Source organism: Ictidomys tridecemlineatus, chromosome 2 (assembly GCF_052094955.1).
Source record: "Ictidomys tridecemlineatus isolate mIctTri1 chromosome 2, mIctTri1.hap1, whole genome shotgun sequence".
NCBI lineage: Eukaryota > Metazoa > Chordata > Mammalia > Rodentia > Sciuridae > Ictidomys > Ictidomys tridecemlineatus.
This window is the reverse complement of record NC_135478.1, coordinates 13,214,773-13,232,331: the sequence shown is the minus strand read 5'-3', so window position 1 is coordinate 13,232,331 and position 17,559 is coordinate 13,214,773. Positions and strand designations below refer to the sequence as shown.

Genomic DNA, 17,559 nt, shown 5'->3' with positions numbered 1-17,559 from the left:
TGCTCTGGTCGAGACCTGTAACTCCGACCTTGTTGGTGCTGATTGCAGATCCCTTTGGAACCTTAGACCCCTTCGGAAGTGGGTCCTTCAATAGTGCTGAGGGCTTCGCTGACTTCAGCCAGATGTCCCAGGTAAAGCCCCTCCCACGGAGCCCCTGCCTCTGCCCGTGTCTTGTGCCTCTTGGTGCCGTGTGTATTTCGCAGTGTGTGATGTCACGTATGTATTTCCCTAGCCCCTCGCAAGTTCCAAAATGGGTCCTCACACCAGGCGGGGAGTGAGCAGGCGGGGCCTAGAAAGCACCCCTGATGGGCATCGTCGGGTGCATTTCCTTCCCTCCTTGGGAAGCTGGCCGAGCCCCGGGTCCCTCCCAGTGGCTTGGATGCCGTGGCTGCCCCTGCTTCCACTGGCGACTGATGAGTGTCAGATCGCAGATCATGAAGTTGTCACCTCTGTGGCCACACAGGAACTCGAGAAGGCATTAGGCACACAGTCCCAGGAGGGTTGTGGGCAGCAGACCCGAGGCGTGACGAATGTGGAGCTGCCAGGACACATCTCCTGAGGGTGTTGGAAAGTGAGGGCCAGGCTGTGGACTCACGCAGCTGAGGACTGAGCTGTTCCGCAGGCAGCAGGAACGACTCCATGGTATCGAGCCGTGAGATGTATGGTCAGACCTGAGCCCGGCGGCCGTGAGGGCTGCGGCCTGTCCCTGGACCCCTGTGGGCCACAGTGTGCAGGCTCGCTGCCGTGGGGCTCTCTGTTTTCACACGTCTCACGCATTTTTACCGAATGCCTGCCCAGGTACCATGAGCACTCCAGGAAGAGGGAGGTGACCACAAACAGAATATAGTCCCCTCCTAGGGACCCTGTCCCAGTTGGGAAGACTCGTGAGCCAGATGGTGGTGAGGCGGATCAGGGTGGGGAGTTTCATCCAGAGTGACCAGACCCACCTTCTGTGGGTGCTGCCAGTGGCGTGCAGGAGGAATGGGTGGGAGTCTGGTGGTCCCTCGGTGTCCATGGCCAGTGGCCCAGCACTTCCTCAGATACCAAAGCCTGCAGATGCTCGAGCCCCGTATGTACCACGGCGTAGTATTTGCATAGAAGCTGCACGCATCCTCCTGTAGACTTGGGCAGTGTGCGTGCTCTGGCCTCACAGTGCTGGGCCTGTCCAGGGAACCGTGACGAGGAAAGAAGCTGTGTACAGACACAGTTATTTTTCGGGTACTTTTGATCTGAGGTTAGTTGGTTGAATCTGTGGATGCAGAGCCCACAGATGTGGATGGACATGTGAAAGGCCCCCAGTGTGGGCTCCCCGTGCTCCCCACAGCCCTGGGCCGGGCGCCCCACTGAGCCGGCTCCCCCGAGTCCTGGCTCGCTGGCTCAGTGCTCACTCAGCTAGTGGAGCAAACAAGTCTCTGGTGCCGAAAGCTTGTGGTTGGCAGCAGCAGCAACAGCGTGTGATTGTGGCACAGGGCTTCCGAGAAGCACTTGAGGTTCTATTCAGGTTTTCAAAGAAACGCGTGAGCGTGAACTGGCAGCAGGGCCAATCCAGCCCTGGCCTGAGGCCGAGGGTGTACCTACACTCAGGAGCTGGTCGCAGGGCACCCAGTGGCACTGGTGCTGGGTTGCAGCTGTGTCCTTTTGGTGCAAGGAGGGGAGAGCCACTGTCCCTCACACTGCAGCGTTGTACACCAAGTGGAGTTGGCCGAGGGCCCCGGGCAGTGAGTGTGCCCCTGCCGCTGCTCTTTTCTTGGTGGCTCTTACATGTGCACCCAGCCCCGGGAAACCTACTCCCAAGTCAGAAAACTCCTGCCACATGGTGGCAGCAATCTCAAAGGAAGGGGTCCAGGTTGTCTTCTCAGGCCGTCCCCACTGGGCCTCTCTTCCTGAAGGAGGTGGCTCCAGAGAAGGAGACTTGGGATCCTCCTTCTCCGTCCTCGTGGTCAGTACCAACAAATGGCAGTCAGCAGTGGCCTGAGCTAGGACAAGGACAAGGGCCCCCAGCCGGCTGTTTAGCATGAGTGAGGACCCCTGTTTTAAGAAGAGTCCAAGCCAGAATCCTTGTGGACAGTACTGCAGTGGCCGGAGGGCAGCCGGCCCGGAGGGGCTCTGGGCCTGGATGGCAGTATGGCCTCTCCAGTCACTGAGCCTGGCCCTTCCCTATTTCTCTGCCCATCCCTTTCTGACCTAAAAAAAAAATTGCACTTTCCCCTTCTGATGATCTTCCTCCCCCTGCTGCGTACCCTGGAGTCGGGCTGTCCCCACACATGTGCAGTTGTGATTTAGTCAGTCCCACTTCCTGTTCTTGGCGCCAGGCCAGGACAGTTGGACTGGACCGTGGAAAATTGGTGTCCCGTACTAGATTGTTTTGTTTCCACCGTTCCGTTGGCTCCTGATTTCATGACACTTGTACAGCTAAATCCTGTCCTCAGAGCTGTTTTTCCTTTTGGTTACCTTTTGGTTTTTCAAGAACAACATCGGGTATATAAATAAAATGCTGAGGGAAATGAAAGTAAAGTGGCAAGAAGGGTCCTTTTTTTAAAAAAACCTTTCTTAAAAAAAAAGAAAAGAAACAACAGTGCCAGCTTTTCCCCACCTGAGCAGGGCGGGGGTGACACATGCTGCCCACCCCCAGTGTCCTCCCCCCACTTGGCTCTGCGGTGGGGGCGGGGCAGTTCCTCCAGCAGACTCCAGCCTGCGCTCAGTGGAGAGTCCCCGCACCCCAAGAGGTTTTCTAGACAGTATTAAGTCTCAGTGACACTGGCTTGCTTTAGAAGCAAATTCTCCACTGTAAGAGAGCATTTAAAAATAAGTAAATAACTTATTTATTTTGCCCTCTTTCCCTATCCACACCCCAAAAAGCCACTTACAAAATATACAGATGGTTGTGAGCCCATTTTTAGTGACTTTTCTTCTAGGTTTTTGTTTGGTTTTGTTTTTGCGGTGCTGGGGCTGGAACCCAGGGCCTCACACATGCCAGGTGAGCACTCTGCCCGAGCCTCACCCCCGCCGTCTGCAGCTGTTTTTAAAGCCAGGCCCTGGCTGCTTTACAAAAGCTCCGAGCCGTTTGCAGTGAAACAAGCAGTTCTTGAAATGGTGAACCCAGAACTGTCTCTCTCAGTGCTGCTGTTCACAGTGGCCCTCTGTCTCTTGGATTGTAAGCATACCTCTCCCTGCCTAGCCCGAAAGCCCCAGCAGCCCTAGGAAACCTTTCTAAAAATAGTGACTTTCCTTGAAGTGACTGCCTGAGTAGGAAAGAGTGGGGTCCCCAAGGAGACTTCTTGGGAAACCTGAAGTCATGAAAGCTGGGATCGGAAATGACGCAGGCGCTGGGTGTTGGGTGGGATCTAACACTGTGGTAGGGAGCCAGGCAGCGCTTCTGCTGGAGCCTGCCCCTTGGAGGGAACTGATTGGTTCAGTGGGTTTAAACCCAAACCGGGAGCCATGTCTGCGTAGCCTAGGGTCTCAGCCAGCCTGGGGGTCAGGCAGCCTTGGTTTCAGCGTGTCCCCAGATCTTACCATTAATGAGTTCAGGGCTTAGCACACCCTTTAGTCACCCAGGGCCTGGTGCACAGCCCTCCAAGTGGGAAGGCTCACCTCAGTCATGGTGAAGCCCGCCCAAGCCCCCTGCACCACCCGTAGCCAGGGGCTCTCGCTGAGTTGGGAGAAACAGGCCAGAAGACAGTGCACACTGCAGAGTCCCTCCACCTAGAGACCCACACCCACTCTGCACCCCTCCCCCTGAGCCACTGCTTCCCAGCACCCAGGACAAGAACTGGGGTCTCTGTGTGGGCCTCATACTGCTCACTCCTCCTTCTGCTAAGAAAATGGTTTTAATCCCTGCCTGCCTGCTCCAAAGCCATGAAACAAAGTAGACCTGGGGCCTGTGGGTGTGATTTGATGATGTGGGGGAACACCAGCAGGTGGCCCAATGCGCCCTTTCTGTCTCCTCCGCCCCCTCCCATTCTTCTCTGTAGACCCTAGACAGCCCAGTCAAAAACTAAGCCCAGGACAGCATTGCCCACTCTCGTCCTACCTGCTCTGGGCCAGGCTCTCCTGTGAGCAGGAGGCAGTCCAAGTAAGGTGTTTGTAGCAGATGAGCCTTCTCCGATCCTTTTTTATATTCACAGTGCTAGGGATCAAACCTAGGGCCTCATGCATGCCAAGCAAGTGCCCCACCACTGAACCATATCACTAGTGCCAGACTTCTCAGATTCTTGCAGACATTGAAAGAAACTCTGTATAGCAACTCAGTTCACAATAGCTAGACTATGGAACCAACCTAGGTGTCCCTCATAGATGAATGGATAAAGAAAATGTGGTATATATACTCAATGGAATATTACTCGGCTTTAAAGAAGAGTGAAATTATGGCATTTGCCAGTAAATGGCTGGAGAATATCATGTTAAGCAAAATAAGCCAATCCCACAAAACCAAAGGCTGAATATTTTCTCTAATATGCGGATGCTAATTCACAATAAGGCGGGGGCTCTAGGGAAGAATAGTGTTACCTTAGATTAGAGGAAAGTGATGGGAGGGGAGAGGAGGGGATGTGGGGATAGGAAAGAAAGCAGAATGAAGCAGACATTATTACTATGTATATATGTGATGACTACATGACCAATACGTTTCTGCAGAAAAATGAGAAATTATATCCCATCTACGTATGATATATCAAAGTGCATAAATGCATTCTACTGTCACGTATAATTAAAACAAATGAGAAATTTTTAAAAAAGAAACTGTTCCCTTTCCTGTGCTTGGCATAATACAGGAGTCCCCCCTTAACCATGGGGCAATCATCCCCAGACCCCCAGTGGATGCCTGAGACATGGGGAAGACCAGGCTTGTATGTGGTGTACTTCCCCCTCACACACCTGATGAAGTTTGCTGTTGCCAATTAGGTGCAGTAAGAGGTTGACAACAATAATTAGTAATAAGTGGCCTTAACGATGTGCTATATTAAAGGAATTTAAAACTTATGAATCGTTTATTTCTGGAACTTTTCATGACTGTTTTGGAGCTCTAGGTAACTGACACTAAGGAGAGTGATCCAGGGAAGGGGACCGCTGTGGTGGCTGTGCTGTCTTTGTCTACTGCCAGCACACACAGCCCAGTGAGATGGCCTGTCATCTTTGTCTCTTAGAGATGGGGAAACCAAGGCACAGCGTGGTCAGCAGGTGGCAGAGCTGGGGTCTGACCTCTACTCTGACCCCCAGACTCGAGCCTGACTGGGCAGATATTCTGGAAACTCAAGCAACAGATTCTGAAATGAGGCTCACTGCCCTTTGCCCTTACAAGGACACCTGTCTGCAGGTGTGGAGGCCCCTTCTCCCCTCCCTGAGGCCCTGCCAGGCCGACAGCTCTCTTTGCTTGAAGCTGCCCAGCAGGCCCGCGTGCGTTGGTGGGAGGTGAATCTAGGGGTGGCAGCCCTCGCTTTCTTTAGGAGGAGGAGGTGCCTTCTCCTCCCCTCCCCTCAGCTGGCTCTGTACCCTGCCTGCACCCATGCGTGTCCTCCAGGGGCCTTTGGTTGGGGACAGTCTGACCAGAGAGGACGTGGGCAGCCAAGGACAGTGCCAGGTGCCCTGGCCTGGGAGGTCGAGGGTGCAGACTCCAGCCCCGCCCACACTGCCCCGCTGTGTTTGGGCAGCTGCCTCTCCTTCCGTGCCTCAGTTTCCCTGTGTGTAAGTGGAGGTGGTGGCAGTAGAAGTCCCTCCCAAGGCCGCTGGGAAGATGAGGTGAGATCAGCAGAGAGCTGAGGGGAGCAGGGAGGGCCCACAGGGGCGGGGGGAGGGAGAATCATTTTGAGGTGCTTCCTGCTGTGGACCCTGCCACTCACCTGTGGTGGGGGGACCTGGCAGTAGGTAGGGGTGGTTGCCCTTAAGACTGCCTGGACTGGGCAGTCTCGACTCTGTCTCGAGGTTGAGGTGGCACCGTGACTAGATTCTGGTGGCCACATCTGTGAGTAGGTGCTGAAGGCTGAGGTGGCGCATCTTCCCGGACAGGTGCTGGAGATGGCGTTGGACCCTCCTCCCCACTTCTCCAGCCATTGCTGGGTCTGGGTTTTCCAAGGAAGCCGGGGAGTGCCCCTTGGTGTCCCCGTGCCTGTCCCAGGCTGCCCCGCTGGCCCCGTGTCTCCCGCCAGGGCTCTGCTGCCCCCACACGCTCCTCTTTTCTGTGCCCTTCCAAGGTGACATCACCATTTTACCTCTTTCTGCCAGTTCCTCCCGTTTCCTGTCAGTAGTGGCTCTCTGTGTCCTAGGCTTTCCTATTTTATATTTTAGTTATTTCTATTTCAAGGTATTTTTATTTTTCAGTTATTTTGTACTTAGTAAGAATGCATTATTTTCTGTATTAGTAAAACTTAGCTGTTTTCTATTTTCTGAACGTTTAGTTGTTGTTTTGCTGGTTCTCACTACTCCCAGTAGAAAGCCATTTTCTCTGGCCTGGGAAGCCCCGGCCTCTCCTTCACACACAGGGCTGGGCCGGCCCTCTGTGGCGGGGCTCGTCCGTCAGTCTGTCAGGCACAGTTCATGGCTGCCCTCTGGTGCTGGCAGGCACTGGGGTGAGGGCCGCATCCCCCGGAGGCCGATGCTCTGCTGGCTCTCAGCAGCAGGTGACAACCCCATCAAGATGAGCCGTGGGGGCAGGTGCTTGCCCTCAGGCGGGAGAGGCCTGGCAGCCTGTCACTACCGTGGTGACAGGTGCCCTGTTTGGTGATAGCAGAACACCCCAAACAGGTGCAGTCAGTAAGAAGGGCCCCAGAGAGAGCTGGGGGGGGCACGAGCAGGGTCTTGCCAGTGTGTGAAGAAGAGGGGCTGAAGGAGCGGGTGGGCCAGTGCCCCGGGAGACTTGTGTGAGCAAGAGCCTGGCCAATTCAGCATGGGGGATGGCAGGTTCAGGGACTGAGGAGGGGTCTTGGGGGATGGAGACCTTCAGGTGCAAGGGCAAGAGCCGGGCATGCAAGGGGGAAGGCGGGCCATGCCTGGAGGAGAGCTTGGGGTGCACTGGATGCGTCGGGGCCATTGGTGCCAGTTCCCTCCCCCCCTCCAGCCTACCTACCTGTCATCGCCACCTCTATCAACCAGCCGACCTTCACCCCCCCATACCTATGTCTCCCCACTTGCCCACGGACCCCTCCACCAACGCCTAACACTAAAACCAGGGGACGTGATCTGCTTTGGGTTTGAGGCAGTAGAGCAGAGGTGACCGAATCAGGGGTAGAAGCCACAGCAGAACGTGCCAGGCGTGGAGGAGCAGCAGCATATGGGCAGCCCAGGGACAGAGGGGCTGCAGCTCTCTGACCCCGTGCCTAAAGCTGCTGTCACCGGTCAAAGACAGTGACCACCCAGGCTGGCTCAGCGGGGAGGCAGCACACGGGGTCTACCCTCGTCCAGTCAGCAGAGAGGCGAGGGGTCACCTTGATGAGCACGAGGGGGGACCCTGTGGGAAAGACCCGACGTGGGCCAGGGGATGCCCTGAGTGACGTGAGCCTGCCGAGGATCAGCCGCCCTCTGCTCCTTGACTTGTGGTGACTTGCCCTCCACAGGCCAGAGGGCCCCTGCTGTCCAGGGCGGAGGCGAGCAGGGAGCCTGAGCGAGCCCCTGGCCGCCGCAGCCGCAGGTCAGCGGCCTCAGAGCATGAGCACTCACTGGTGGACACGTTGCCTTCCTTTTATTGACTGTTTTGCCTCTCTTTCATGTCCTCTCTTACAGCCCCCAACTTCTGGCCCTTTCACCTCCTCCTTGGGAGGGGCAGGATTCTCAGATGATCCCTTTAAAAGTAAACAGGACACTCCTGCTCTGCCTCCGAAGAAACCCGCTCCTCCGCGGCCTAAACCGCCCAGTGGTCAGTACACTTTCTTCTCTCGCAGCCGCCTGCCTGCGGGTACAGGGCGGTAGGGGGACCAGGGCCCCTCTGTTGAACAGTCCAGCGTAGAGCAGAGCCCTCTGGGCAAGAGGGTCCCCCTCCGCCCAGTGGCTGGGTCCCCACAAACGTGGTGTGTGCGTGGTGCGTGCCTCCCACCGCCTGACCTGTCCCCAGCCTGTGAGCACCTTGGCTTCAGACTGCCTGAATGTCAGTGCCACCGAGATCCTGGCTGTCCCTCAGCAAATAGGCCACAGCAGCACTGGCTGCTGGATCATAGCTGTCCCCTCCACCGCACACTTGCCCAAGTCGGCTCAGGGAGGGCCTGTGTGGCTGGAGCACCCCTCAGTCCAGGCCTTCCCTACAGGTGGGTGGGGAGCGGGGTCTTCCTTGGGAGCACAGGCAGCACGGCCTGGGCTCCCCTCCACTCCCACCCGACCTCAGCGTCCCCTCCACAGGGGTTTCCTGCAGGCCTTGTGCCACCGGTTTCTCCCAGGTTTGGCCTTGCCCTGCTCTCAGGAGGGGCCCATCCATCCCCGCTGAGGATGGGTTCTGAGGACTTGTCACTCCTGCTGGAATTGCTCGCATGTCATGGAGTTGAAGTGACAGGCCAGTTTACTAGAGGCTGAAGCAGAAAGCTGTCTAAAGCAGAAGGCTATTGTATCACTTCCATGGCAGAAGGAGTCGCTGCAGTTTCCCAATCCATGTATCCACCCACCGTGTTGGGTCGTGCCTGGCCTGGGCCATCTCTGCCTTCAGGCAGTCGCCCCCCCACCCTCCCTGCATTGTGGGGCCAGCACTCTCCCATGGTCTCACCTTCTGGTTATACCTCTGCTACCAGGCTGCCCCTAGACAGGGCAGGCCTTCCCTCCCCCCTTCACCTTTTCTGTCACTGAAGAGGGAGGGCTCGCCCTTCAGCCCAACCTTGTCCTTCCCCTTGAGTCCACTGTGTGGGCTCCACTTTGAGGCCTGTCTTCACCCTGGCGCAAGCCCTCAGGTAGATCTGGTGGGCTCTGCTTGCCCAGCTTGCTAGTTCCGTGCAGTTCCAAGGTGGGCCAGGCTTCTTGCACATGATCCCCCAGCCAGCAGAGAGCCAGCCAGGATTCTCCCTCGGAGAGACAGAGACCCTGCCTTGATGCCCAGGTCAGTGGCCTTGCAGATGAGTCATGAGAGAACTCTCACCAATGGGCTGTGGGGATTTAGAGCAGATTGTCTGTGAATTGTTTGCAGAAACAAATGGGTAAAGAAAGGGTTTCTGTGAGCCTCAGGTCCAAACATTGATGGGAGGAAAACAAAGATAGCAGACGAGCCCCTGCCACCCGGGAGGGCCACCTGCGTCTTCTGCAGAGGCACTGGCTCACAAGGGACCCTTACAGTGTCCTGAGGGAGAGGGAATGGCCTGAGCCTCCTTATTCTGCCTGAAAGATGGAAGCAAGTGCATGTGTGCACACACCCACATGTGTGCATACCCGAGCTCACATGTATCCACATGCTCCACACACATGCTTGGCATGGGCACACCCACAGGCACATATTCACTTGCACACAATGAGTAATGCATGCACTGCCACGCACATTCTCACATGCACCTGTGTGCGCACACATGCTCAAGCAGTGCTTTCGTACAGGTGCAAACAGATGTACATTTGCACTGATATTGATGCACTTGAGCCTGTCTGCCTGTGGGCACATGCGACATTCTGGTTCATGCCTGCACACAGGTGTGCCTCCGTTCCTACTGCACCACACAGTGCTTGCACACACAGGTACATACACAAATTCACATGCATATGAACATACATGCACATGTGTGCAGAACAGTGTTGTTTGTGGGTCCCAAGGAGGAGCTGCCCCCTGATATCTAGCCGGTGCGAGGCTTCGTTTTCAGAGTTTCATGGAAACTACCACCCCCACCTCTCCACGTACCTGAACCCAGGCTGCTCTGCCTTTGAACTTCCCTCAGTCGTCACCTCCCCTGTGTCTCCCTCTGCCCGCTCCTCGCCCCACTTGGGTTTCTGCCTTCCTGTGGGCTTTGAAAGCAGACAGCAGTGCTGGGTAGGAACCGAATGCTCAGGACCAGGGTGTGGACCACCTCCCTGTACCTGACTTCAGGGTTAAGGCCTCTTCAAGAGCCAGAGCATGATTTGAGTTGCACAGGGATCTCAGGCTGTCTTAGCTTGGGGCTTTGGCCACTGTATTTTGTTCTGCAAGGGCCGGGTGCCCCTGTGCCTTCTACAGAAATGTATTACCATCCACCTCAGGAAGCCCTTGCACAACTCTTATCTCCCCAGATCCTAGAGAGCCCCTTGAAATAGGGCAGGCCACATGATGTCCATCTTCCGGAAGAGGAAAGGGAAGTGATAGGTCAGGTGGGCTGCTCAAGGTCACACAGTGAGAGGACAGCAGGGCCATGTCTAGAACTGGTGACCTGTCCCCTCCCCAAACCACCACTCACTCCCATAGAGAGCAGCACACGCAGCCTCTTAGTGCGGGGGCACTACAGGATATCCCTGTGGGGGCCTAAGTACCTCTCATCTGATTCTTTTACCCAGAAGCAATGGCTGAACAGAGAAATTCTGCACTGTACATGCTGCTGGGTGGTAGGTACAGACTGTGTGGCGGCTGCTGCTGAGCTTCCAGTATCCTTAGTATTGTGCTTTCGTACTAACCCCTAACAGTGTGAAGGCCACCAGCTGTGCTGGCGCACCTGCACTAAACGTGGGACCCATAGTCGACCTGTTCATAAGTCACATTGGATGGGGAAGCACTTGGCACTTTGGCGGGATGCATGGAGTGGGTAGCTGGTCAGGGGAGCTAGAACCTGGCGTGCACAGCTCCCTTCCTGCTTCCTGTCCACACTGCACACCCCATGGCTTTTGAGACCCAGGAGCAGCTGGGGACTTAGCTGGGATCTGCAGACAGGGCAGCAGAGGGGCACTGGACCAGGTCCTGCCCTGAGAGCAGGGAAAACACAGGGCGCTTTTCTTGTTTTCTTGGCTGCTTAAGGCAGCAGACCAGCTGATGTCTGCCTTGTTTGTTTGTAAGAAAATAAAGTTGAACAAGGGAATGTGGTTTTCCACCTTCCTGCTGACCTGGCTTTTCCCACTTGGGGACCACCTTCACTGTCACACTCAGGCACCTGGGGCTCTGTAGTGGGGAGTGTTGGCCCCACCGTGGCTGAGTGGGAAGGAGGGCGAGGTTGGTGCACTGCTCCCTGAAGCCCGTGACCCAGCAGAGTTAGACCCTGACCGGGAGTTCAGCCAGAGTGATTCTCCTTACAGCTCACTCACAATATCACCCCTGCACTCCTGGAAACCAGGGGGAGAGAGGAATGGATTTCCCATAATCTCACCATTCTGCATGTGAAATGCAGCTAATGTTGCTACATTCCCACTAAGGCTTTTCCATTTCAGGGGACAAAGAAACCTGGAGGTTTCTAGAATCTTGCTGGGCCTCTGGGCCTCTAAGGCACTGCTTGCCTCTGGCCTCTGGGCCACCTGTCCCACTAGAGTCCAGAGACTACTTGCTAGGACTGGTTTCTGAATGTTGGAATAAGGGCCTCCATGCAAGCTCAAGCCCTGCGCCAGCTTCCTGCAGGGCTGGGGGAAGTGTCTGAACCGTGCCAAGCCTCAGTTTCCTCACCTGAACATGGAACCAGTGCAGGCCTGGCAGGTGGGCATGTGAGGACCACGATTTGCATAGTGATGTGTTGTGCACACCAACATCCCCCACACCCACACCAGGGTGCAGGGACCAGGATGCGGCTCTGCCCTCCATGGCACCTTTCCTGGGAAATGCAAAGGCCAGGTCTCAGGCAGCTGAATACCTGTAGAGAGCTGTGAAAGGGGCCCTTTCCCCCATGAGATTGCAGTTGAGCAGAAATCCTTTCCATTGGAAAATGTTGGCATACCGCGAGTTGAGCTTCAAATTCAGGGTCCGCTCCAGGTCATCACTCATACGGGACCAAAAGCAAGTTTGGGTCTGAGTCACGTGTGGGGTTTTGGCTCTCTGTCTTGTGTACTAGAGGCTGCAGTTTTCAAATTCTGCAGGAGCTGCTTTTGTTTTGTTTAAAGCTCAGTTGAGGTTTAATTGATGTAACAATAAACAGCACCTGTTGCCATGTACAGGTGGATGAGTGTTGGCCCGAAAGGGAATCGCCATCGGGACCCCTCCTCCTGGGAGCCTTATGGAGCATCCTTAAGGTGTCTTAAAACCAAGGATCCCTCAGTTTGCCAGGTGCTCAGTTCTTTTTCAACCAAGCCAGCGCTCATATTCTCAGGGATCTTTGAGGGTCAGCCTGGGTATCTGTGAGCACTAAGTTCTCTGTGCCTGGAGGTCTTTTCTAGAAAGGTCTGTCAAGGTATTAAATAACCAGCAGATGTCTGTTTTGGGCCCTGAGAACTGGTTTCTTTGAGGGAGATGCAAAACAGACCCGGCAGGCAGCCCCGAAACCTGTCAGTTAAAGTTAGCGCGCACACACCTCCCCCAGGTAAACAATGGTGTATTTTCTGCAACGGACCGGAGATCGAGATCAGTCAGAACTCACCGCTGAAGAGTTTCTAGGTAAAAGTTGTTGATTTGCAAAGAGAGAAACAGATTTTTTTTAAGTGCAGGAAACGGCTGTGTGGGCGTCAGTGATTGGGCCTCAGGGCCTCGCTGCGATAGTGGGATCCTGCGACCCAGCCCCACCCTGCCACTTCCTGCCAGCGCAGCCCTGCCTTGCGGTTCCTGCAGCACCCGAGTGACACCAACTAACCAGCCAGTAACCTTTAACCTCTCCTCAATTTAATGATCATTTTATTACTGCTAACAACCTTTTCACCTCCCAGCAAAGCCAGGTGCTGATAGAGTCCCTGTCTTTTTGGCCCCTCTCCCCAGTTCTGCTGACCAAGCAGTTAACAGCTGTAACCTAAATAGTACAAGATGCAATTGAACTTGTGTCCTTTTTGATTCAAGTGCTCAGTCAAAACAAGGGGAAAAAAAGTCATTTCTCCCCTAACAAACGCATCCCCTCCAGTGCCTATGCACAGGATCACACAGGATGGCTGTGGGTTCTTTCTGCCCTGGTCATCTTGACCACGTCAGGTAGTAGGGTGGCACACAGGGCACGATCAAGAAGCCCTGAGTTCCTGCATGGCCCCGGCTCCTGCATGCTCTTGGCTCCTCTCTTCTGAAATCTCAGGCCCAGATCACAACCAGGGTGTTCAAAGACTTCTCCCTATTCTGTGCCTGTTATGTGCCCGAAACCTCTTGTTTATTGCATAAGATCCACTTTTAAAATGGCATCTCCATTTGAACCATGTGGTTAGCACCTCAGCCTTGAACTTAACTACTTTAATTCCGTTCCCACGATGATCTCAAAGAGATAATTTGGTGGGTACATGTGAAGGTGTAGAAAGGGACAGGCAGTTTCTCCATCTCCAGGAACCTGGAAAGCTCTGGCCTTTCCCTGCCCGCCAGCCAGCCAGGATGGGAGGCTCCTGAGACACCTATGGTAGCCAGCCTGGTGGGTACCCCCTTCCACCAGCTCCCCTGCCCCGAGGATTGCAGCTGTTGGCAACCTCTGGAGGATCTGTCCCAGGGCTGTGTGACTGGCCGGCAGCATGCAGATGAGAGTCAGGGGCACCCTGTCCTGGAGGGCATGGCTCTGAGGAGAGGGAGGGATGCTATTGTCTTTGGAGCCTCTTCTATTCAGACCTCCTGCAGGCAGGTTGCTGTTTACGGTGATTAATGTTCTGCAAAGTTGATCAAGTTTGAAAATAGAAGCATTTGCCTGCTTTGGTACACACCCACCTTTCTGCACCCAAAAGGGCAGATTGAGTGGGTGTCATGTGACTCAACTGTCACCTGGGGTGCCAGTGCCCAGGCTTGGGGTCCCAGAGCAGTGGGGTCAGGACTCAGCCAGCCAGGTTCCTAGGGGCTTGCAGTTGGGATACAAGCCAGAAGGACAGGACTCTTGTCCTGCATTTGAGCATGGGGTGAACGACAGGAGCCGCCACTCTGCCCCAGTTCACCCCCAACCCCGGACTGCCTCCAAGGCCGGGGTCTCCCTTCTCCAGCCTGCCCAGCCCCTCGCTTGGGCGCAGCTCCACCTGTGGTGCATTCCCTGCACCTTGGCCTGCGGCTTCCCAGCCTCCCTGCCTTTCTGACAGGGTGAATAGGGGCCTTCATTTTCCATTGCTCACGCTTGGAGCACCCAGTCAGTGCCCCCTCCTTCTGCCAAAGCAAACTGCAAGACACACGTGCATGTGATTGACAGAGGACATCACGAGCGTGTGATTGACAGGAGAGCTGGCTGTAGGGAGTGAGAGTGGGAGCACCCTCTGCCAGGCTCAACTCCACTCCTTCCCAGTGTCCCCACCCACAGGAGTTCCTGGTGGCCTCAGCACCCTACTTTCTCCCTTCCACTCCTGGGCATGCAGACCCGCCACACACACCGAATTCTCTGGCAGTTTTGTTAAATGTGGCCACAGTGCATCCCTGCCATTTGCAAAGGTGACATTCTGGCAACTTTGGCACTCTCCATCAGGAGGAACAAAGCCCGGGCCCAGACAGCCCCTGTGGCTGTGCACAGCAAGTGCAGACGCAGGGCTCCCCCCACCTGGCGGGTAAACAGATAACATCTCCCCCCGGAAAGCCCCTCGCTCCGACAGAGGCTGTCAGAGGTGCCCATCAAAGAGCAAATGTGACTTTTCAAACCCCAAGTTGGGAGACCTGCCAGTCTGAGTTCATCCGTGAAGACTGACTCGTAACTTGTAAATCCATTCGCACACCATGGGGTGCCACACCCGGCTCCCCTCCTCTAGGCTCCTGCAGCCCTTCAGGCAGGTGCCTTCAGGGGAACCTCTAGATAAGTGTGTTTCCCGCTTCAGATCCCACTTGTCTTTGCAGACCCCAGAGGTGGGGCTACTCTGTCCCCTTTTTCTCCATTCTTGTTAGAATGACACCGCACCCGTGGGGCTTGCTGCCCGGTGAGTTCCCTGACCCCTGCCCACCTCACGCCCCTCACAGGAGGAAAACACCAGGAGTGTGTGGATACGAGTAAATATTTATTCAGCTTTTCTCCAAAATTCAGAAACAAACCTCATCCTGTTCCCTTCGATGCATTAAGCAGGTTTCTTAAAATTCAGTAAATATTTTTAGTGGAAACTCTCAACGCTGTGATCGCGGGGACCTCAGATTTTTATCTCCAGGGCTGTGCTGCCTGGCACCACTTTGATCTGGGTCTGCCATCTGCGCGGCGAGGGCACGGGCAGGCTGGTGCGGCAGGACTCCTCGCCCGTGAGCCCGTTACCTGGCCTGTGTGTCACGTTTTTCAAATTGATTTCCCTACTCAATGGGAGCCAGAGGGAGACGCTGAAATGTGTGGGTGAAAAGCGGTCCTTTTCAGGAAAATCCCCGATGATTGCAAATTATAAACATTATACATTGGACAAACCTTTTCTCTCTCTGTCCCCTCTCCTCCCAGTTAAGCTGTTCTGCTGGCAGGCTGCGGAGGGAGGAGCTGACATGGTGTGTCCCCACACCCAGGCCACAGCTGCCCTGTATGGTGTGGCTTTGAGAAACCTGGCAGATGTGTGGGCATCCTGCTTTGTGTAGGACCAGATGACGGTTGTCCAGGAATCCTGTCTTGTGTGGGGCACATGACAAATGTGTAGATTCCGTGTTGTGTGGATTCACAACAGTTGTGAGGGCATCCTGTATTGTGTCAGATGCATGACAGCTGTGTAGGTGTCCGTGTTGTGTGACATGAATGACAGTTGTGTATAAAGCCTGTGTTGTACAAGATGAGTGACAGTTGTGTAGATTCTGTGTTGCATGGAATGAATGACAGCTACGTGGGCATCCCGTGTCGTGTGGGTGAGGGACAGCTGCATGGGCATCCCGTGTCCTGAGGATGGAAGACAGCTGTGCTGATGGGTGTCTGTTGTGCAGGATGTGACAGTTGTGTGGTGTCCTGGGCTGGGAGGGATGGCGGTTGTTGAATGTCCTGTGTTGTGGAGGATAATGACCGAGGTGGGGCAGCAACCCTGGCCACAGACTTGTGTTTTTGTTGTTGTTGTTGTTTTGGGGGATTTTGATGTTGTTTTATTTATCTTTCGTTTACAGAACTGCATTTTCCAAATTGTATGAACAGAACCCAGAAATTGTCTGATTAGGACACTCTTATGTTTTGATATTTCCATAAATCAAATGGAGACACCCAAATCACCCAGAGCCTTCACTCTCCTCTTGAGGCAAGAATATTAAGCTAGAAAATCGCCCTCCTTCCAGAGTGTCCGAGGCCACCTCCCTTAGCAGGTGTAGGGATCTCTGGGACCCTTCAGGAGGGGTGGACAAGGTAGAAAAAAAGTGAGATGGACAAGGCAGAAAGCCAAGCTGAGCTGCCACCACCAGGCGTCCACTTGATCCAGTGTGCTGGGTGCATGTCGGCTCTAGCACTTTGAGAAATAGAATCAAAGAAATTTCTACCAGGGTGGAGCCGGTCACCAAATAAAATTTTTTTTTTCACAGCACACACTGTGGTAAACCATTCGGTTCATATTGTTTTTGCCGAAGTCAGTCCTGTGTGTGGTTTCGGTACACCGCTTGGGTAACTGTTGAAACTGCTGTGGTTTGAAAATAAGTTCTATTTTGCCTTTCCTTCAATCTTGTACTCCTCGGCCCGGGTGATGGAGGATCACTGGGGTAGAGAGCCAGCATCCCTGGGCGGGGGTCTGTCATTTCATTTGTCTGAACCTGACTGGCTGTGGCACCAGGTGGCTCCCACTGCAGACCTCTAGGAACGATGAGCCCAAACCGCATGCTGGTATCAAAAGTGACTTCTCACCCCTTCGATTAAACAGACTTGGTGACCATCTCTCCTGACTCCTGAAACCTGGAGGAGCCATGGAAAAGCAATAGGAATTTTCTTCTCAGGGATCTGGGGGTCCTTTAAAATGAATTTGTCACATTTGAAATAAGCTCCACCTCAGAAAATCGAAAAAATGATTAAGGAGTTAGCAGAAGTGGTTACATAAAAGCAGGAACTGGACCCAGAATGTTTGAAAAGTACAATTGCTAAAAATAAGTTGGTACGCAAAGTGGGAAGTTTGGGCCCAGGGCCATGCTGCAGGAACGGGGCACTTCTTTGCCCAAATCACAGGCGCGGAGGGTCAAAAGCCAGACCCGCGGTTCCAGCAGCCGTGCCCAGTACTGCCTTACGCTGAAGCACCAAAACAGACGCCTGAGAGAAGACCGTTTTTTGTTGTTTCCCCCCTCTGAAAACAAGAGCGAGCAGTTAATGTGCCTGGTTTCGTATGAACACAGCCACGATTTCTAAATAACAACGGTTTCGGCAACAGGGCAAACCAGGCGCAGGCGATTCTTGGTGTGAACGATGCTTTTCATCTCTGATAATCTCTCTGCTCGTCGAAAACCTCAGCTTCAAATCGTAGCAGGCTGGATTCTAAATTGCCCCTCCCAAAAAACCAGTTTCTGTTTTTAAATCCCCCAAACCAGGGAAGGAAGAGGTCTTCTTTACTGAAAAGAAGAAGAAAAAAAAAAAGCTGAGAACTGACTGGTTTATTTCTATATTCTGTTCGTGGTGCTCGCTCTCCAGGGTCTGGCTGGGTCCCCTCCTCTTACACCCCTGCTCGGATGTTTGCAGACCCACCCAGGTGATCAGACCCTGCAAGAAACGCTCTTGAGAATCT

General features: G+C 54.3%; 1 protein-coding gene across 11 annotated transcripts in view; it reads left to right on the top strand.

Annotated features, from left to right (window-relative positions):
- The window catches only part of Eps15l1 (epidermal growth factor receptor pathway substrate 15 like 1), a 98,868-nt gene that overhangs the window by 70,311 nt on the left and 10,998 nt on the right, over window positions 1-17,559 (top strand). For 4 of the 11 annotated variants that reach the window (XM_013361829.4, XM_078037749.1, XM_040290317.2 and 1 more), the window contains 3 exons: window positions 49-131; window positions 7,714-7,846; window positions 10,417-10,464. In XM_013361829.4, the coding sequence (XP_013217283.2) occupies window positions 49-131; window positions 7,714-7,846; window positions 10,417-10,464 (264 nt within the window). The other 7 variants (XM_040290316.2, XM_040290323.2, XM_040290322.2 and 4 more) reach the window with 5 other exon arrangements.